The 22976-nt window shown below is 38.8% G+C and overlaps 2 protein-coding genes across 2 annotated transcripts in view; one reads left to right on the top strand and one right to left on the bottom strand.

The window, feature by feature from the left end:
• psmb7 (proteasome 20S subunit beta 7) overlaps positions 1 to 439 on the top strand; it is a 57547-nt gene extending 57108 nt beyond the window's left edge. Inside the window, exon 8 of the mRNA XM_020534326.2 lies at positions 201 to 439. Within this exon, the coding sequence (XP_020389915.2) occupies positions 201 to 312 (112 nt within the window). The 3' untranslated portion in view covers positions 313 to 439. The remainder of the gene's footprint in view (positions 1 to 200) is intronic.
• A 16482-nt stretch (positions 440 to 16921) lies between these two features.
• LOC109935695 (serine/threonine-protein kinase Nek6) overlaps positions 16922 to 22976 on the bottom strand; it is a 184908-nt gene continuing 178853 nt past the window's right edge. The window contains exon 10 of the mRNA XM_048613374.1: positions 16922 to 18360. Within this exon, the coding sequence (XP_048469331.1) occupies positions 18250 to 18360 (111 nt within the window). The 3' untranslated portion in view covers positions 16922 to 18249. The remainder of the gene's footprint in view (positions 18361 to 22976) is intronic.

The raw sequence follows: 22976 nt of genomic DNA, 5'->3' as shown, positions 1-22976 counted from the left end.
ATATCCCAAAAAATGCTTTGCTGTGCCGACAAGAGATGTTCCTTTTATCTTGGTATCAACTTTGAAAGCTGAGAATTTCAAATTGGCAAAACCAATTACAAATAGACACTTGTCTAATGGTTTCATTACCATACAGGGACATTCTTGTTTTTCTGCAGTGGACAATTAGTATATATTACATCATATTTTTGTCTCTCCAGGCAAGGAAGCTACAGGTACAGGAGGGGGATAACAGGATTCCTTACGGAAACAGTCGCTCCATTGGAACTTGAAATTATGGAGGAAGTTGTGCACACTATGGACACTTCCTGAATAATGTAACCTTTTCTACCTCCTTAATATGGATGTACATTAAAGCTCTAAGGTGTCTTTACATTGAATTAAGTGTGTAATAACTGGAGACCAGTTCAATTTTTACAAATAAAGTTAGTCTCCAAGATTTCTTTAACATCCACAAGTTGTGTGTTATTTAAATTTCTGGAAAAGTATTCCCTGTTTGTACATGTAATAGCGGCAAAGTCTTATTTCTTAAGAAATCCTTTATTCCATTGTTATCTGGTTATGACTGCACCAGTCATAACCAGATAACAGACATTTCTGCTGTCTAACAATTGACTGGGCATTTGGACAGCACAGCAACTTGAAATATTTATGCATTGAAAATGTTTCTTTCCTGTACAGCACTATTTATCACTGTGCATGTAAGGTCATACTTCCAATTAAATATGAAGGATATATGAAGGCCCATTGATAACCGAAAATGAAAGTACAAAGCAAATATCAATGTGCCGATTTTTCAGAGCAAATCCTATTAGTATAACAATCCATACATGTTCATGTACATAGAGGTTTGTTTGCATAAATGAAATATACCTAATCTACTTGCACCCTTTTTTTTTGTTTCTTACATCACCTCCAGCACTTGATAATGTTCATATAAAATGAATATTGAGTGACTTGGATCTCTTATTGTGACACACACTAATTTCATTATCATGTTATTGATATGCTAACACATTGCGAGATTAGTATTAAACACTCTCACCCTTACTCGGACTCCATTTATTTAGGGGCTCATATTATTTAATATGTGCATTTTGTTTGTCACTTGATTGTTAATTATAAATTTTGTTGGACCAGTCCAAATGTCATGGTATAAAGTAAATTTATGCAGTAGTCATATCACATGATTTATTTTAAATTGTCCATTATTTTTACATTCAAATATTTTGGCTTCAGGAGGAGGTGGTGCTTAATTGTAATGTCCCTGGTCTACTAATCCAGATGTCAAGCTAATTTTCTAGGGATGTTATTCAGGTCCGCCATAACTGGTGGTATTTAAATTCCATTAAGAAAAATATGGAAGTAAAAACTAGCCTAATGAAACCATTGATGATTGTTGTAAAAAGGCCAACTGGTTCACTAATGTCTATTAGGGGAAGAAATCTGCTATCCTTGTCTGGCCTACATGTGAGTCCATGTACACAATTAGAGATTAATGTTTAAGTGCTCTCTGAAATGACCTGAGAGTGTATGTATGCACCCCACCCCACTGACTACATCTCACCACACGTTCTCAAAGGCACTATATCTTGGCCTCACCCAGAATACTGAAATTCAAAGAAATTCTGATAGTTTTTTTTTATTCATTCACAGGGGCATTGCTGGCTAGGCCAACATTTATTGCCCATCCCTAATTGCCCAGAGGGCACTTAAAAGTCAGCCTCATTGCTGTGGGTCTGGAGTCTCATGTAGGTAACCATTGGCAATGGTTTCATGATCATCATTGGACTCTTAATTCTGGATTTTTTCTTAAATTCAAATTCCCACCATCTGCCATAACAGAATTTGAACACAGGTTGCTAGAACATTACCTCGGTCTCTGGATTAATACTCTAGTGATAATGCCATTAGACTATTACCTCCCCTTGCTTAATATATCCATATAATTATAATTTCCTGTTAATTCACTGGATTTACTGTTTGGTTATATTTTCAGTGAAAAATCTCTGAATGTCCAAGGTGCTACACTCAATATTACTTTAAAACCTGATGTAAACATCTCATCAGAAGAATATCATCTCTGATCATGCAGTTTTTCATCTGCTTTGGTGTTGGACTTACAGCTATAATCTTATGAAAGCTACCAATTTGAGCTATGCTGATGCCAGTAACTACACATTTGTTAAGCTGCAGTTTCATAAAATATTCCATGACTCCCATGTGCAGTCAGTGTATACTGTAAAATCTCATTTGCAACAGAAAGTCCCAACAGAAAATCAAACGCCCTGAACTCTGCTTTTCAGAGGAAAGAAATGTAACTTTAAAGATAACAATCTCACACAGAGATTGTTGAGCCTATTTGCCCTGTGCGTAAAACCATAGTGACTTTTTCTGATAACTTTATTTATCTTGATGTTTCACGATGCTCCTCATCACACCAGCCTCTAAATAATGATGAAGGACAACAATAGACAACATTTGAAACCATGTTCAACAAAGTGCAACAAAAATGTGTTCAGCTGAAGGGAAGGAACAAACTAAACATCAATGGAACCCCATATATGCACAAAGACATAAGGGAACAATTGAGGGTTCAAAAAGATGCATAAATAGAAAATGAGGAGTGCATGATACAAGTGAGTGCAAAGTGGAGTAACATCAAAAACAATAAGGAAAGCAAAGAAGCTATGAAATTATCAAGAAATTTAAAACAGAATAGTAAAATATTCTATGGGCACATCAATAAAAGAAAAGCTGTATTGAGCATAAGCCCATTAAGGAGTAAGCAGAATGATATCACAGGGAACAACAGAGGTGGCAGAAACATTGATGAATTACTTTGCCCTAATATTGCCAGGGAGTTAGAACAAGTAGTCTTGATGTTGAATACTGAGGCAAGTACATTTAATATTTTTTTTAAAATACCAAAACTGGAATGATCAAGCCCTTTATCAGGGTGGATTGTATCCATGTGTTTTAAAGAACAGTAGCAGAACCTTTCCAATTCAATATTTTGATAGCAAAAGGTGCGCCAGAGGACCGGGTAAATAGCTAACCTAAATCCTAACAAAGAAACGGGACAAAATATGTCCAGTGAATTATAGATCAGTCAGCTTGACACTAATGGTAGGAAAATAATGGAATCTTCCTTAAAGAATAAATGGAACAGCATCTAGCAATTAGAAGCAATAGTGAATAGGCATCATGAATTTTAAAAGGACCATCGTGCTTGATCAATCTTTTGAGGAGGTATGAAAGCAGGTAAGCTTGGAACAGCAATTTATCTGGATTTTCAAATGACCTTTGATATAGGGGAGCAATGGTCTAGTGGTATTATCGCTGGACTGTTACTCCAGAGTCTGGAGACCTGGGTTCAAATCTTGTCATGGCAGATGGTGGAAGAATTCAGTAAAAATCTGGAATTAATGATGACCGTGAATCCATAGCCAATTGTCAGGAAAAAAACCCATCTGGTTCACTAATGTCCTATAGGGAAGGAAACTGCCATCCTTACCTGGTCTGGCCTACATGACTCCAGACCTACAGCAATGTGGTTGCCTCTAGGCTGGCCACAGGACAATTAGGAATGGACAATAAATGCTGCCTAGCCAGTGACATCCTAATCCTGTGATTGAATGAAGAAAAAAGACACTATTAATAGAACAAGGTCAGAGAACATAAATCAGGGCATAAGTGACAGAATGGATTCCAGTTGCCCTCAAGACAAACAGGAAGTAAAGGGTGATTATTCAGAGTATCAGAAAGTAGAGAATGGTGTTCCACAAGGTTCGGTGCTGAACTACATCTGTTCAGTTTATTTAAATGGTTCGGATTTTGAAATCAAAAATACGATTTTGAAATCAAAAATACAATTTTGAAATTCGTGGACACCAAATGGGGCAATGGTCAATACTAAGAAAGTCTGCGATAAATTTTAGAAGGATGTTAATAAACTTGTAAAGGGTAAATTAAATTCACATAAATGTGAAGCGTATAGGCAAATCGCATCTCTTGGAAAGTGCAAATCCATTTGGGGATAGAGGAACAAAGTGATTTTGGAGTATAAATGCACCAATAAAATCACTAAAAGTTGCAGCACAAGTGAGCAAGCCTGCAAAAAGAAGCAAATTGAACTTTAGTTCCGGGGGATAGAATTGTTTTAAAAAAATAAGATACAGAAGCAGTGGAGAGGGCACAGAAAAGGTTTGCAGGATGATACCAGAAATGTGTGGTTTTATATATAGTAGGAGGGGATTCACAGGCTAGGCTCCAGAAAAAAGACCGAAGTGTGACCTGATACAGATCTTCAAACGTCTGACAAGTTTTGTCGAAGTGGATACAGACATCATCACTATAATGTGGTCATCAAGAAATCTAATAGGAAGTTAATTAGAAAATTATTTACCATAAGTGTGGCAAGAATATGAAACTTGCTACCGTCGAGAATGGTTGGAGCAGATAACATCAATGCATTTCAGGTGAAACTGCAGGTGTTTGGGAGAGGAGGTAATAGATAATTATGATGGGAGATTCTGAAGAGAAAAGATGGGAAGAGCCTCATCTGGAGAGAAACTTGCTCATTGACTGCTTGGACCAAATGACCTTTTCCTGTGACATATGACCTAAGGAATATATGGGGAGCTAGTGAGTGGTAATGTCATTGAGTGAGTAAGAGACTCAGAGACTGAGACTAAATTGCACAATGTGTCGTGTGGGCCTTAAATTCAAATAATACATAATATAAAGCTGACAGGCCTCTCCATTTACAGGAAATTAGAGATGGGCAACAAATGCAATTCCTGCTAAATACACCCATATCCCATGAGAAAATAGACTTAAGTAATGTTTTACCGTTGACTGATGTGAAGTTTACTTGCTTGTAATTTCTAGGACAATTCTTTTACCTTTTAGAAAAATTTGCTGCTGTGTTTCTTTCCTGTAATTCTTGGTAGAGAGGATAAACTGGCAAGTCTAATTTACCAACATGCACCATCCACCAGCTCAGAGACTTTCACCTTGGTGAGTACTCTCTCTAGATTAGACTTGGTAGTATTTCACTGACATGTCTCTGTAGCTGATCAAGAAGAAATACCACAAGTCTCTGAAGCACGCACGAATGCTGTTGACCAGTCACCTGCTCAGCACCAGGCAAAGGACAATCCATTGGTTTCGAAGCTTGATACTATCCAGGACAAAGCAGTTACTTGCTTTGCACCACATGTACAAGTGTTCACACCCTCCACCACCACTGACCCTTAGTAGCAACAATGTATGCCACCTACAAAATGCACTGCAAAAATTCACTAGTTCGACTTAGCACCTCCCAAACCCACAACCATGACCATCTAGAAGGATGAGGGCAACTGTTGCATGAGAACACCACAACCTATAAGTATCCCTACAGTGTGGGAAGATGCCATTTGGCCCATTGAGTCTGAACTGGCTCTCCGAAAAGCATTCCACACACCCTGTCCCCCTTACCCTGAATTTACCATAGTTAATCCACCTAACCTGCACACCTTTGGACTGTGGGAGGAAACTGGAGCATGTGTCAGAAACTCATGCAGATACGGGGACAATATGCACACTGCACACAGTCACCTGGAGCTGGAATCAAACCCAGGTCCCTGGCGATGTCTGGCAGCAGTGCTAACCACTGAGCCACAGTGCTGGCTAATATATACTATATATTAAACATTACATATTATATATTCTCACAGAAAGCAAATGTTAATTTAGGGAACTCCATCTGCCAACTATCAGGAAGACCATTTCCTTGAAGAATCCATTTGACAAACTGAATCATGCTCTCATTAAAGCTTGCTGCAATGTTCTGTACCTGTGCCTCCTATATGTTGGCATACCAATGTAATTGTGCTTTCTAAATCAGTAGCAATAACATTCAGAATTGTGCAGCTCCTTCATTTGATCCCTGTTATTATGATGTTATTTTCTTATGAAGGGATAAAGAATTTTGTATTAGTAGTTGAAAATTTTGCCATCAACTCTTAGTTTCAAATCTCAAGTCCAAGTCATGATAATGCAGCTTGGTGAGAATCTTAATAGTTGGATTGGAATACTGGTCCTCAAAGAGTCAAAATTAAATCAATGAAAATCATCTTTAAAGGAGTCCATTGGATTTCAGCACATTACCAAATTTGCACTGTCATTACCAATAGAGTCCAAATATCACATCAGAGGCACAGGTTACCTGAGATACAGATGAATCTATAACTTTTTCAGAATATAACCAGAGCTTCTGTGCAAATAGTAACAGATACATTATCACCTTGCAACTACTTAGGACTTGATGGAGATATTGGGGGAGGTGGATTTCTGCAGCAGTGTGGGCAACAATCAAAAATGGAACTCAACACCTAGAATCCTTTTTCCTAGGGTGGAGGTAGCTATTACGAGGGGGCATAGTTTTAAAGTCAGTGGAGGTAGATTCTTTACTCGGAGAGTGGTAAGGGCATGGAGTACATTGCCGGAGAGGGTAGTGGAGTCGGCATCATTAGAGTCATTTAAGCGGCTATTAGATAGGCATATGGATGATAGTATAAGGTAGGGGTGGAGGTTAGATAGATCTTAGGTTTAGGGTAAAAGTTCGGCACAACATTGTGGGCCGAAGGGCCTGTACTGTGCTGTACTATTCTATTGTCTTGAAAAAAATCCATTTTCCCCTTAAACTTTAACCACCGACTTCAGAATCTCACTGCTAAGCAGAACCCATCTTACTTCCGCATATTTGCATACTATTATTAGGTCAACTCACCTTATTTATATCTAACAGTCAATTCTCCTTCCCTAAGGATCTAAATGGTCCCCGTTCCTGATAGGAAAGTTAACCTGCCAACAGCAGTTCACTACTTGCTTCTCTAGGCCTTCACCAACTCTGTCTTCACCACCATGTTCCTACCTGCTCCATGGACATTGTCCTTCTCCACCATGGCACTGGCAAACTACCAGTCTCATCATAATCATCATGTGCTCCAACTTTCAAACTGCTGCAGTCCTTCACTTTGGGGCTCAAGGACACTCACAACTTGCATGCTTCTGCCAGGTCACTTTTGAGCACAGGAGACACATAGGTTGCATCTTATGGCTCAGCTTCATTCCTTAGTGTTTACTTACTTTGAGGCTGTCACCCTTTGTATCCTGCAATACTATTTAACACAGAGGGACTGTCAGGGAGCTTGTCACATTCAGATCACTGAATAGTCAAGGGCTGGACGTGTTGTTGCATGGCATTGTGTTCCATCAATGTCATACCTGCACTGTGTGTGAGCAAATTACATGGTAAACACATTGCATGCGCTTCAACTGAATGGCCATGTCTGAAAAGTAAAGAAACCAATCCTTTGTGTGATCAGTGGGGACTATGGCCTGTTAGTGGGTACTGCTACAATCAGTGATGAAGCTCATCCTACTCTAGCCAAAGAGGTTGACCACAGATAGTCAGGTGCTTGACTTATCAGAGTCGGGGGATCTGGGTCCTTGCATTTGGAGATTGGATTACAGTCAGATCTTGCAGGTCAAGTGTCACCAGTTCAGGAATTATAGATATTTTCTAATCAACATGTTCAGATATGTTATGACCTATCTCTGGAGCAGGTAGGATTTGAACCCAGGCCTCCTGGCCCAGAGGTGAGGTCACTACCACTGCACCACAAGAACCCTTAAAGCTGCTCCATATAGAGCCTGAACCCATGCCCTCAACACTTTTTCCACCTCTATATTTATATAAATATAACTTGCTGACCGACTACACCACTGGTTCAGACAGTCCAAGGTTATTGGCTGGTCAGTCAAGGAGTTGTGGAGATAGCAGGCTAGGGCTGGGCCATTCTCATTTGGGACTGTCCTGCAAAATCACTATTGGGGATGGGGGACGGGGGGCTTGGTCAATTATGGTCATGGAACATATCAGGAATGGGGCATTCCAGGGAGTTCTGGGAAAAGTAGGAAGCTCAAGCTTGGGGTTAGGGTTCATTAAAAACAAGAAATGAAATTGAAACCTTGCAATCTTTGAGTTGCCGAACTCAACATGGCTGCCAATACATGCAGAGTGGGTGGAGTAAGTTATTTCTTAGGAGTGAAGTAAAATTAGTTGATTGTGAAGCTCCTACTAGACACAATGACATTAATCATGCATCCACTGAGTATTGTCATCCACCTGGCATCAAATCATACTTCCACAGCAGGTCACTAGGAATACACAGTACAAATTATGACCTTGAGTAATGAAGACGTCTACATTGTTCACACTTTGTTTTCCTTTGTGTTTACTCATGGGATGTGATTGTCGCTGGCTGGGCAGCTTAATGCCCATCCACGGTTCCCCTCGAGAAGGTGCTGGTGAGTTGTCTTCTTAGATCGCTGCAATCCATTTGCTGTACATAGATGCACAATGCTATTAGAGAGGGAATCCAGGATTTTGACCCAACTCAGGATGGTGCTTAGCTTGGAGAGGAACTTGTAGGTGGTGGTGTTCCCATCATAGAATATGATTCTATACACCAGTTCAGTTCAAAGGCTCAAGATCAATGATCTTAAAGGATTAAGCTACTTCACTTCTAACATTCGCAATATGAAATGCATTATATGCCACCTGCCAGATTACAGGGAGAGTGAACATGGATTCATAAATTCATACAGCATTGAAACAGACCCTTCAGTCCAACTCATCCACGCTACCATGTTCCCAAATCAAACTAGTTCCACTTACCTGCATTTGGCTCCAACCCTTCCTATTCATGAACTTATCCATATGTCTTTCATATGTTGCAACTGTAGCTGCATTCACCACATCCTCTGGCAGTTCATTCCACATATGAACTGTCTCTGTAAAACAGTTGCCCCTCATGCCTTTTTTAAATTTCCTCTCACCTTAAAGATATGACCCTTAGTTTTGAACTCCCCCACCACAGGGAAAAGGCCTTTGCTATTCATCTTATCTATGCCCCCCTTTATTTTTTAAACTTCTATAAGGTCACCCCCTTCAACCTTCCACCCTCCAATGAAAAAAGTTGCAGCTTATCCATTCTATCTTTATAACCCAAACCCTCCATTCCCAACAACATCCTGGTAAATCTTTTCTGAACTGTCTCCAATTTAATAATATCTTTCCTATTAACAGGGCAACCAGAACCTGTACACAGCACTGCAGAAGAGGCATCACTAATGTCCTGTACAACCTCAACATGACATCCCAACTCCTATACTCAAAGGTCTGAGCAACAAAGGCAAGCATGCTAAATACCTTCTTAATCACCTCGTATACAAAGAATTATGTACCCTTGGTCTCTCTGTTCTGCAATGCTAACTAGGGCTGTACCATTAATTGTATAAGTCCTGCCCTTGTTTATTTAACCAAAATGCAATACCTCATATTTGTCCACATTAAACTCCATCTACCACTCCTTAGCCCATTGACCCAATTGATTAAGATCTCTTTGTAATCATAGATAACATTCTTCACTGTCCACTATACTACCAATTTTGGTGTCATCTGCAAACTTACTAACTATGTCTTCTAAATTCTCATCCAAATCACTTATACAAATGGCAAATAAAAGTGAACCCAGTACCAATTGCTGAGGAACACCACTGGTCACAGGCCTCCAGGCTGGAAAACAACCCTTCACCACCAACAAAATGCTTTTTTTTAAAAAGAGAGGCAGTCAAATAGGAAAAGCCAAAACTAACAATCAGCATGGCTGTGAAACACCAAGGCAACAAGAAATAAATATTATTCCAACAAATTGGTTATCAAGAAAAAAATGCTCCTTTAAGGATGCTGCTGAGAATAAACTAACATTTGATTCCTGGAGAAGTGTCCTGCATTTATTTGATACCTTTCATAACTACTGGACATCTTAAAGCACTTTGAAGCCATTGATGTTTTGTGAAGAGCACTTTTATTTTTTGGATTGTGGACAAATAGATGGGAAACAATGCAGCTTTAAACCAAGGGACTGAGTTCCGTGGTTTCGTAAATGTGTGTTCAAGATAGTATTGTTCAGTGACAGAATTCTGATTGTTTTTCAGCCAGGACCAGTTGTATGTGTGTTCAAGAATGCTTAATATAGTAAAACTTCTTGACTGGTTCCTGGGTGAGAGGCTGCAGCTTTGTGTTTGGACAATACAGCAAAAACATTCAGCCTGTGAAGGAAAAATCAATTAAATCATTCCGTCTCTGTCTCCCTTCTGTGAGCAGAGAAGTAAAAGAAAATCCCAAGCAAGTAACTTCTCTCCCTCTCTCTCTCTCTTTCTCTCTGTCTCTATCTTTCTGCAATTTCCCTTATTGTCAGACACAGTGAAAGTGTGAATCTTCAACCAATGGATGGAATCAATGGATCCACAATCTTGTTACCTCATCAGAGTCGAAAGGAACTCAACAATGCCTATAATTTAGGGTGGCACGGTGGCTCAGTGGTTAGCACTGCTGCCTCACAGCGCCAGGAACCTGGGTTTGATTCCACCCTTGGGCGACTGTCTGTGTGGAGAATGCACATTCTCCCCATGTCTGCGTAGGTTTCCTCCGGGTGCTCCAGTTTCCTCCCACAGTCCAAAGATGTGCAGATTAGGTGGATTGGAAATGCTAAAAACTGCCCATCGTGTTCAGGCATGTGTAGATTAGGTGGGTTAAAGGGGGATGGGTCTGGGTGCGACACTCTGAGGGTCGGTGTGGACTTGTTGGGCCGAAGGGCCTGTTTCCACACTGTAGAGATTCTATGATTTAACTCAGACTGGTGCCAGGACTGGGCTTTGTTAACTTTTTCATCCTTGTCCACCCAAAATATTTGTGTTTTGTCTTGTCTCTTTATGTTTCTGTAAAGGATTTCTTTTAAAGGAGGTTGAGTTTAAGTTACAAAGTTACAAGGTAGTAATTCATGTCTTTTTTTCTTTTCATTTATTAAACCTTCAATAAATCATGATATTTTTCTTAATGATAAAATACTGGTGTTCATATTCTTGTAACCTAAATTCGATAGTTTGGTAAAATTGGTCAATTTGATGGTTTAATTGAATTTTCACATAGTGATGATTCTGGGGCTTGTGCAGCTTGATTTCCAGTGCAATACCCCAGGGACTCTGACTCAGTACTTTTGAAGTGTCATCCCCATTGTACTTAGAAAATATGGCAGTCAGTTTGCACACAGCAATCTCCCACAAGCAGCAATGTGATAATTACCCAACAAAATCTGTTTTTGTAGAATGATAAAGGGAAAATGATAACCAGGACACCGGTGCTAACTCCTCTGTTGCCTCTTTCGTCGACTAGTAACTGGATCACATCGACCTAAAATGACAGGTGAAACCTTGGTTTAATGTCTCATCGAAAAGACAGCACCTGCGGCAGCACATCTACAGGTTCACACCGCAACGTTAATCTTTTGTGCACATGTCCGAGAAACAAATATGGGTGCACAGGCCTCTGAGATGAAGCAAATGTACTACTGTTAAGAAGGGGAGGTCAAATCCCTCTGATAATTAAATCGACACACAAGCCCAATGTGTTATGATGGAAGTAGAGGTTTCCTTCTAATAATTAAATCTGAAACACCCAGAGAAGCTCTCCTCACCTCGTTTAATCTGTTAAACTGTTATGGAGAAGGGGAGGTTAAATGAAATAAAATTCTTGATATGTCACTTTATAAGTAACAAGCAACAATTTATTATTGTAACCCTAAGATTGAAGGAATGAACAGCACTACTAATAAACTGAACAATTCCCCCCTAACTCTTGACTATTCTCTAATTGAACAAAATTCTACTGGAATTCTGTTCAAATAAACACAAGTCCCACTTATATAAACCCAATTAACAAGACAACAATAAATTAAAACTTAATCTCTCCACGTTTGTATAGATTGTGTCATCTGGAACTTTCTGCCTTCTTCAACCTTTCTTCTGCTGGTCTCAAGTCACAAATATCTTTCTTCCACTGATTTTGCTGTCATGGATGTTTTCCCTATAATTTCTTCTGTGAGGACTCTGAGCTAAAAAAGAAAAATGCTGTGGTACGTTTGATGGTACTTTTTCTTTCAGAGAATTTAATAATTTTTTTCGTGAGAGCCAAATTTATTTCTCAGATGGCGGATTTGCTTTCATTTCAGATGGCAGTTGGCCCTCCCAATTTTCCAAATGCCCTCATCTTTATATCCTTGATGACCTATTAATTTCTTTACAATTTGTGTGGTTCTAGGTTGTCAACACCATCAGATTTAAATTTGATACATTTTTAGTATCTAAGGGCTTGATTTAAATTGATTGGCTAAATTTGAAAAGACTTGTTGTCTTGGTAAAAATGCTGCTTGGCTGTTTGAAACAACGTTTTAACTTTGGTGCTGTCTGTGTACGTGCACTTGAAGCTGCTGTTCTGACACCCATTTTTACTCTAAGCACTGGAGAAACATAATCTTTTAAAGGGACAATGCAATGCTTTCCCCCATTTTACAATTTCAAAATTTTACACACACCAACTTTGCAACACTACCAATTGTACTAAAGTATCAGTTGCCTGATCTTGAATAACTGAATAGGGAGATACCAGATAGTTTACCACCCACTGAAGCAGGTTTAAGGGTGTGCAAACTGCTATCTAAATGTAACATGCTTTATCTGTCCGCAACTTTGAACAGAATCACACAAAACAGAGAGAGGCCATTCAATCCATCATTTCTGTGTCAGAATAGTCGACACGTTTTCTTGAATACAACATTGTGAATTTCTTTGCCAATTGTTAAAACTTATGTACTGTAGCGAACCTTTACAGTGACTGAGATGTAAGAGCCTGAGATCACAGTCATCTAATTGTTGACTGGTATCCTTAGCAGTAACGAAGTTTGTGGATATCTTTGAAGTTTCAGTGAATGGTTTTTTTCTCAGTTTACTTCTTCACCAGGTACATTCTTTCCAACATGATGAGAAAAACAGGCAGAGAGAGAGAGAAAGAGAGAAAGAGAGCCTTCCAGTTATTTCTTATAAATTAATTTCCTTCTCTCTGCTGCTGCTCAAAGTCAGGTATTGAAATATAGTTCAATGTGTCTTCCTGAGGCTAGCTTCATTATCTTTCCAGGCAAACTAGCAGACCGGCAAACCTTTCATCTTCCAACATGTGAGATTATACAATGCAAATGTGAATTAAACACCAATTAATTTGCCTGGTTTTGATATCTAGGTAAAAATGGTCTTCGCGTTGCAAATGGATTTATTTACTCTACGAGTCTCATAAAGTGAGCCACAACTTATAGTCAGGTGATCATTTTAGTCCATTCCTTTTTAAAACTGTTTCAGTCCATGAAAAGTCTTGGTTTAATAGAGACATAGAAGATAGTAGAAGGAGGAGGCCATTCGGCCCTTTGAGCCTGCTCCACCATTCATCACGATCATGGCTGATCGTCCAACTCAATACCCTAATCCTGCTTTCTCCCCATAACCTTTGATCCCATTTGCCCAAAAGCTATATCTCGTCGCTCTATCTAATGATCAGGTGAAAGAAGTTAAAATTCAGTAGTCCATATTTATCATCATGGATTAGAATAGCCTCAAATATTAAGACTGTTATGCACAAGTTCTCAGTGTTGAATATTGTTTGCAATGAATGTGGATGTGTGCTTCTGTACATAACTGGTTGCTAGGGATTTACCTCAGTAAGTGTTTGTGATTGCTTCTATGTTCATTGACAAAGCTCGGTCACTGCTACTAGCAAAACTTAAAACCTGAACTGAGGGCGGGAGAATCACTAAGTTAGTCCATTGTTGTGTAAAACTTCCTTTAAACCCTTTTCTTGTTTGTTTGGAGCCACAGGTGTCAGTTGAAAGAAGACTCTTTCACTTCCTCAATCTGGTGGTCGAGATGGTTGAAGGTGCGTGTAGGAAATGGAAAGTGCAGAGGCTATGTGAGGGAAGAGAGTTGGAATGAAAAGGATTTGAGAGTCTCTGGCTCCTAACACTTGCTGGCGTTTGGTTTTGAGGTCAGAGGAAATGATCAATTTAGCTTTTCTATTCCACAATCTGGTAACCCAGAATAGGTCAGGGATGGAAGCCAAAAAGCTTCCAAACTACATAGGAAAGAATAAGGAAAGAAGTGATGAGAAAGGCACTGGCTAGTCTCTGGCCCACTGCAAGTCAATAATAACTGGGATCCAGTGTGTTCCTCTCCTTAAATATTGCCATTCTTACTTAATAAATAGCTAAAGGCATTCTCATGGTTTTCCTTTTCCCTGACATTTGAATTCATGGTGCACAATTGTGTACTTTTCTGGTGGATATTTCAGCCTTATATGGGTACGCACATCCTTTTGAGTTGATAGTGCTGGCTTTCTGTGAAAGGGTGGGGAGGAGGAAGCAGGTTTCTTTTATGTATAACAGATTTTTGACGAACTTGGCCGGGGTAAAGATCACTCCAAGCCCCATTCATTTTGCATATGTTCCATTCATCATTACAGACGTGAGTAATTCAAGTCTTTGACAGAGTGACATGCAAGCAGCGAACATCAGAATGGAACTGACTGAATTGCTGGACAGAGAGCCAGCACAGACTCTGCCTGAATGGCCTCCTTCTCAGCCATCAGATCTATGCTGCATTTGCACTCATTGAAGTCCAGACAGAACTGTTGCTCAAACGCCAGCAAGTTTCACATGAACTAAAAGGATAATAAATATATATGCTTAATTGCTCAACTTCTATATCGAAAAAAGTGTGGTGGGGAAGTGTTCCCTGATTTTGTATTTGCAGAGCACGTCTCAGAAGCAAGATGTTGTGTATGCTTGCTGTGTTTAGGACACACTGCAGTTATTGGTTGAGTAAGTGTTTAAGCAGTTGGGTGAAATATTGATTAACCGCACTGCTTTGCGCTGGATGGTGTCAAGAGGCTTGAGTGTTGTTCAGCTGAACCCATCTGGGCGAGTGCAGGGTGTTCCATCTCACTCCTGTCCAGTGCCTTGTAGGTGGTAGAGAGGTGAACCATTTGCCTCAGAATTCCCAGCCTCCAGCCTAACATAGAGATTCTTACAGTTTTACGACATCTTTATCACTTTAGCCATGCCAAATTAGAACATGAGACATAGTGAGAGTTTGGATATTTATTATATTTCAAAAATTAATTGTTCATTGCCATTACTGAATCCTTTCTCTTAACTCTGCTATTAAATGCTAGATTGAGATAATATTTGCTACTTGAATGAAATATTTTGAGAACTTTATTGGGGAAAATGGCTTTTTTTCATCCAAATATTTCCGATAGAGCTGCCTGAAATAATACAAATAATCTTTAACTCAACTTGCAGAATGAAAACAATAGAACAGTAGAGTTTCAATTAGAAAGTGTTAAACTCCTAAGGTACATTTATTTTTTAATTTTTATTTCAATTTTATTTCAATTAGATGTGTTTATTTCAATTAGAAAGAGCTAAGCTCCTAAGTAAAGATATTTTTATTCTGCTAGTATGCTGCAAATCATTTCAATTTATCAGTTGGCAATACAGGTACAAAATTTTGCAAGGACTTGATTTTTTAAAAAAATGCAGTTTTGAATCTACAAAGAAATGAATAGATGCTTAATTGTGGTTTTTGCTTTAAGCAGCTGCTTTGGATTTGTTAATAGCATTGCTTTACAATGTGTGCAGTGTTCCTATATTAGCTTGCATACTTTTAATTAATGCAGTGTTCAGGTCCAAAGCATAATTCTAGTCTGTACATAAATAATGAACAGCTTAAACACAGGTACTTATGAAGGTCCTGATTCTGGCTATACGGGTTGAAGATACAACTTCCATTTCAAGCAGCAAGAATGCTAACCTAGAAGTCCTTCTGTTTCACCTGCATATTGTTGAACCTTAATCACTAACCATGATCTAACAATTCTCTCCTGTTGTCTTGCAGGACTAGTGGTGGGAAGTACTGAATGAAACACAATCGAGTGTTAGTTCTCAGAGTCATATGAGTGATGTTTAAAAATATCTTTTCTTAACTTCAAAAATGACTGATGGCGTAGGAAATGTTTGCATTTTACAAGATGTTCACAGCAAGTAAATTGTCCAAATTGTTGCAAACAGCTGTTCTACCGCAATCAGTCTTGTCTATCTTGAATCATCAATTTTTGGCATGGATTTTGGGATCAGTTGCAAAATGATAGCTCTCACTGCTGACCTTGATGACAACTGCCCAATTTCTGGTAATCTCTGGCATGAATTTTACCTTTACTGACTTCAGGTTGAATCAGGCCCGAGGTCAAGGAGATTGCCAATCTTCCAACAGTAGAGATGTTATCAAGCTGGGTAAGTTGCCAATCACATTAAAGAATTCTCATAGATAGCACACTGAGAAGTAAATGCACCAAATGCAAATATATTGGGACATACGTGTCAGAAGTTGAAATAATATAAACAAATCATTTGCAAAAAATTGTTTACAGAAATTGTTATCATAATGAAAAAACCTGATGTCACACAAATGTAAAATTAGTTTTCCAGGGCCAGAAAGGTTATTCAATTGTTATGACTTTTTACCCCATTCAAGGCAAAGTTCTACTCATTAACAAGCTGTCATTTTTTTTTCAGGGGTTTTTAACAATGTTTTACAGCTAAATGGGGAACTTCATCAGTTCAGTGATTTCTAAAGGCCCATGGGGTCTTGCAACAGCTCATGCTATGGAATCAGTGACAGCAAACTTTGGATTTCTGCATTTACCAGATGTTGCTGTCAGTTTCACAGGTGTAACGACACTGAATGTTGAAAATGTTGCTGTTATTACAATGGCATCAATTTGGGCCACTGTGTGCTCTATATACTCACTTGCCCTGTTTGCTTTGGCTCACAATGTGAATGTTATTTTATCTTTTGAACTATGCTCAAGAAATAGTTCTGCATCATTTCCTCACTGAGGATTGACCAACCAGAAGCTGCATAATTAAAAGTGACATTACTTTTATTTAAATGTATGTAAAAGTATTACAAAAAGAATTGCAGAATAGTCTACACCACGTACTGATAGTGATAGAAGTGAACTAGTTTAGACATGGCAAAGAGGAAGCAAAAAATGGACTCTGCTCTGAGGCTGAAAAGCACAGAAGCCTAGATGGCATATCTGATGCCAACACACTTGCATCATATCACTAAGTAAAATTCTCTAGATTTTATCCACACAAAATAAGCTGGACTTGTCCTGTAAATATTATTGAAAGAGTGGATAACAGCTAATGATAGCTTTAAAATCTAGATACAGCTCATTAGATAGAAGTTCAGTAATAAAAAAAAAGTTTGGCTTACTGAAGCATGTTTTCCAGATGCTGCTTTATTGGCCATAATAAAAACACACAAAGTTCTAATCCTAATGCACATGATCACCAACTCACAAATAAATTTTAATCATGATCAGCCATGATCGAATGGTGGGGCAAACTTGATGGGCTGAATGGCCTAATTCTGCTCCCAATAGCTAATGTTTATAAAGTTTAGAGTTTCCAACTAAATACCTGAAAGCTGATCACACAGAATATTCCATAGGACAAGACAATATGTAAATCACTGCTAAAATAATATCTGTTGCTGTAATTTAGGTAAAGTCTAGGTACATAGTGTCAAGTCCCGATAAGGCAGAAATGAATTAAATTTCATTACAATACTGCTACTTGAGTAATTGCCTACAAAGACATTATGTCTTGTGCACAGGCACGGTGGAAATATGCTAAATAAATGAAAAGAGAAGTAGACTTGTTTCTTTCTAAATTAACGTTAGTAAAACTATCAACTTTTATTATTATTTATAGATCATTTATTTTTCTGTCCAGTTAAGCATATCTTGTTTGTGATCTTTATTGTGCCACACCCTGGCAGCAATATATCAAAACCTGTAGCATGTTCTGATTTTTGTTTGGTCTAAGCACAATCTCATGTATTTTACCTTTACATTATCGTAATTTATAAAGAGATAAGTGTATGAAATTAGAAAGTACATCCATAAATATATTTTTCTAAAGTAACATGGAACCATGAAGACTTTATAATTTCTTTTTCACTGGACCAAACAACAGAGCTTAACCATCCTACAATTGCTGGAAGCTAATCTAACAGTATCAGTCTTTACAGTGCTGCTAACTTCAAATGGCTCAATTATATTCCATTAATAATTCCGCTTTCTTGAAATCTTCACTGTGGTGTTTCATTTTTTTAAAACAATATTCAAGCAGGATTGTGAGATAATTGTTCTTTTGTAAATTTCCATCCAGTTTAACATGTTCAGGTGCTTGATGTCCATCCATGCATCTGCTTCACTATCTGATGCATGTAACTAATGTCAGGTCGAAGATCTGGTTCAGCATTGATGCACATGATCACCAACTCTCTTAACTAAAGAATGAGAAAAATACAGTTTGTTAGACAAAAGTATAGCACGTTGCTTTATAACATTATATTTTTCATCAAAGAAATTGCAACACAATTCATCTTCATCATCTGTTAGTGGGAGTGCTGCTTTTTAACTAAATACTGTGAACATTATGAGATATTTGGCACCATGGTTTTATTGGGAATATAGCCCAGAGCTGAGTGAATTTCTTAGTAAGCACTGCAGCAAGGGAGACTGATGTCCTACCCTCTAGGGGACAAAGGACAGGGGTACCAGCTCATCATCTTCGGCAGCATGAAGATACATGAGGTGAGAATAGAATGACAACCAACGGCAGTGTAAGCAGTTTTTGAAACTTATGGCACCTATATGCAGTCGCAATGAAAAACTACCACATAAAGCATCATTAACTATGCAAAATGCTGACTCCTCTATCCAGTCTAGAGCTTGCACAGTGAAATATAATTATGATTTTTGGATGCAATCTACAATTTGTGAAAATGCTCCTCGAAATTCAGATCTGTGAGAAATCTACAAATTCTTTGGCTGTCATGTTGAATTGCATCATCTGATTTAAACCAGTGATTATGTAACAGAACTACTCTAAACCACTTGTGAAACTGTTCCTTGTCAACACTTTCTAATTAATGTTAAAATCAAGAAAATGCTTAAAATTGCTTTCTAGATGTGATTGATTACTTCAGTTTTAAATAATTAATGGGGAAATCTTTACAATTTAACCTGACTAATTAGGCACACACATATGAACCAGCAGTCCTTGAGAATGAAGTGAAATCCTTTACCTTCACAAAAACCCTCAGTCCAAATCAGTAATCCTGGTGTTAAAAATAGTAGCCCAGTGAAGACTGAAGTTTTTAAGTAAGGTTGTTTAGATCCAAATTGTACATATTTCATCAAGGGATGTGCTACAGTGTAGGGAATGGTATTATATCATTCTGTGCATCTTATACTTTGTTCTACAGTAATGCACAACCACATCACAGCAGTCTTACCATTACTGCCAAACAAGGACACACAAAATAACACTTCACACATACTTACATATATCTTCCACCCTTTTGTGAAATAATCAGAGTTACTTGGGAATATTCAATTTGCTGAAACATAGTTTATGTGATCTTCAAAAAAGCAGGTTGGTTCAATTATCTTTTAGTTTAGTTTCATAATATGTTTCTATGATTTTTAACCCATGATGGAAAACAGAAAATAGTTCACTTACTATAAAAGGCAGCCCAATTTTACTGAAAGTGTTGTGCAGTAAATGAGCTCGTATACTGCCTCCTGAGGAGATCTGCTGCACCCCAATGATAAATAAACTTACTATTTGGCAGCTAAGTTGATTACTTGTTGGTAGGCTCAGTGCCTATCTGTGTGATCTGACAGTGAAGTTTCACAGTGATTTGGAAAAGTCATTATAAGTTGAAATAAACTGTACGAGTGCAAATTTGCACATGTCCATTTATTTTCCACTGTCCTAGATGATGCAGGATCCTGCTCCACCTGAGGACCACTGTTACCATCCCTACAGGAATACTGCTGGATTGCACATGATTCTAGATTGAAGCCTTGAATACAATTCCTTTGATCTGTATATATGACAAATGTAATGAATTCGGCACCTGCCAGGCATCAAGAATTTGTTCATTATGAAAGAAACTCAGTACACAAAGTTGTTTCTCAAATCCTAAGTCAAGCTATGTCTGTGTAATTTAGTAACTGAAGGCTCCTCTTTAGGAATACATCACCATTCATCTTTATCTTTGTTAGTTGAGGACAAAGATAAGATTTATATATGACACAGATAGTTGCCACATTTATTCGGAGTTACAAACTTGTTAACAGGCCAGCAAAGAATAATAACAAACGGAGTGTGTTTTGGACCAGAATTCAGCTCTAAGAATGTCTTATGGCCATATCTTCATCAAACTCATCAGTAAAGTTAACTTAATTATCTATATTTTTCTTGCTGCATATTTTAAATAAAGACGAGTGGAGATGTATTAATATTATGTTTATTTTCCTTCAATGGGTTAATTGGAGTGGATTTCTGTAAGTTTCAGTCACTGCCTGGGAATTAGGATCACCTATGTGGGAATGCAGTACGGAAAGTCTTTTGGAAAGAACTGTACATTCTTGCAGAATCACTGCGTTTTCCTTCTCTTGATTTCACTGGGAGGAAATTCCACCCAATTCTGCTATCAGCAGTGATTCTTCTGATTGTTTCACACAAACGATGCCAGTTAAGAGGCTGATGCCAGGATCCCAGCCTATTAACGATGACTGCCTGCCTCCAGCGCAATCAAACGGAAGGAAGCTCAGCAGTGGCACCATGAGTAGTGGATGTTGCTGAGGCTGCAGCTCCAAGGATACAGCCCCTCGGTGACGGGACACGCTCACTGACAGGTGAATTGTGTTGTGGACAGCAGGGCAAGGCAGCCAGGCCCCTGCAATTGGGAGGTTTGTTAAGGGCCCCCAGTGGTACTGTTGTCACAAGGATGGGCCATTGTCACTGAGAGGGTCCTTCCACAGGCCATTGAATGGCCATACAAGAATCCACCTTAAAAGATTGAATATCTAACCCATGCTGTTTATTGTACTGAAGATATACAACTGTAAAAAAGATGTTGCTGTTTTGTAACTCAGTGTTAAAACTCTGAACTTCTGTTGATTGAGAACAAAGCAATGGTGCTTTAAAATAAAAAGGAAGAGCAGGTAAAAAAGAGGTGAAAAAAAGGAGCAGGGAACCTGCACAGCTGACTGCCTGTGCTGTTTAGTTTACAACTACAACATTTAAAAGGCATCTGGATGGGTAAACTAGGGTTTAGAAGGTTATGGATCAAATGCTGGCAAATGGGACTAGATTAATTTAGAATATCTGGTTGGCATGGGCAAGTTGGGCTGGAGGGTCTGTTTCTGTGTTGTACATCTCTTTCACTGTATGACTCTAACTATATAAATGCCACTGGGTTGTCCATGAGATTCATTTCAAAGCATGGACTAAACCTTCCTGTTGGTAATGGGCTAGGAGGTTGAAGCACGAGCAACATTGAGGGGAGAGACATTGGGAGGAAAGCCTGGTAATTCTCACTGCTATGCTACGCTGACATTGGTCAGTATGTTGACAGGAAACTGCAGGGACTGCCTCCATGTAAGGAGAAAGTCAATTTGGCAATTTTGCAGCATGTTCGGAGAGCTGGTGGCGGAGGGAGGGGTTTCTCTATGTGCATTCTATGATTCATGGAAGGACCCTCCCAGTGACAATAGCGCACCCTTGTGGCATCTGCACTGTTGGTACCCTCAATGAACCTCCTGATTGTTGGGGCCTGGCTGCTTTGCCCTGCTGGCCACAATGCAATTCACCTGTCAGCAAATATACCCGCCACTGAGGCATCCTCCTGCTAGAGCTGCAGCCTCAGCGATGTCCGCTGCTTGTGGTGGCACTGCTGAGTTGCTGGTCTTTTGGTTGTGCTGGCACTCATGGAGGTGGACAGTCATCATTAACACTGGCAATATGCTGCTGAGGGGCCTGCTGCCAGCTGATGAAGGGTCAGTTGCCACTTGCAGCTTCTGCAGAGGAACTTCAAGGTGGGTGGCAGAATTCAGCCCTATTGATCTGGTACCACTAGTTCACACAGTTCATTTTGAAACAATATAATCTACAGAAATGTTGCTGCAGCAACTAAAGAACCCAGTGGAAATACATGATTAATGATCATCATTCCTCTTTTTCAACAACTTAATTCATTTAATTTTTTTTTTAAACCAATGCATTATAATGTATCAGTGAGATAAAGCAGCTGCTTATAAATATATTTATGAAAATAAAAATAAAACCATGAACATGTTCACATTTTATTAACTATGGTAATAATTATTTACATTGAGCAGCTTCTTGAAAATGGAAGTATTTACATTTGTATTTTTAATATTGCACAACCTACTATCTTCACAACACAGATTTATCAAGTTATTCATTAATATTCATTCAGTTATTGAGGTACAGAACTGCAAGAAAATCACAAGCTGATATATTTCCAGTACATCCAATCCGATTTCAAGTTCAGTCAACCTTTGGTTACATGTCATTGCTAACAGTGGTTCAGTTTGCCAAAACTTGTATTTTGGAATCAGAAATTTTTCTCACATCCAGATCCATAATTGTGTGTTGCACTGTCCTGTAGCACTGCCAGAGGGAGACCGACAAGAATAGACAAAAGAGGGAGAAGACACATCTGCCCCTTATGCAGGAATTCCTCAGTTATTGGCAGACAAAAGTGTATTGAGAGCCGGACTGCTGAACTCTTGTGCAAGACTACATCAAAAACAGAAGTAACCATTTTATGGATCCAGCTGAAGTATAAAAGTAATTTACAGCAGCTCCGAATTGGACATGACTAGGTGGGGATCTACAACATAGTTAAAGGGCCTTATAGCATGCCTATGAATGGATTATTTCAGTTCATGAAATTAAGAAGAACCAAAAGACACAGCTTACTCCGTATCTGAGATAACAAGGTGTAGAGCTGGATGAACACAGCAGGCCAAGCAGTATCAGAGGAGCAGGAAAGCTGACGTTTCGGGTCTGGACCCTTCTTTC

Source organism: Rhincodon typus, chromosome 28 (genome assembly GCF_021869965.1).
Source record: "Rhincodon typus isolate 14 chromosome 28, sRhiTyp1.1, whole genome shotgun sequence".
Taxonomy (NCBI): Eukaryota; Metazoa; Chordata; class Chondrichthyes; order Orectolobiformes; family Rhincodontidae; genus Rhincodon; species Rhincodon typus.
This window is presented reverse-complemented; position numbering and strand designations above follow the sequence as displayed.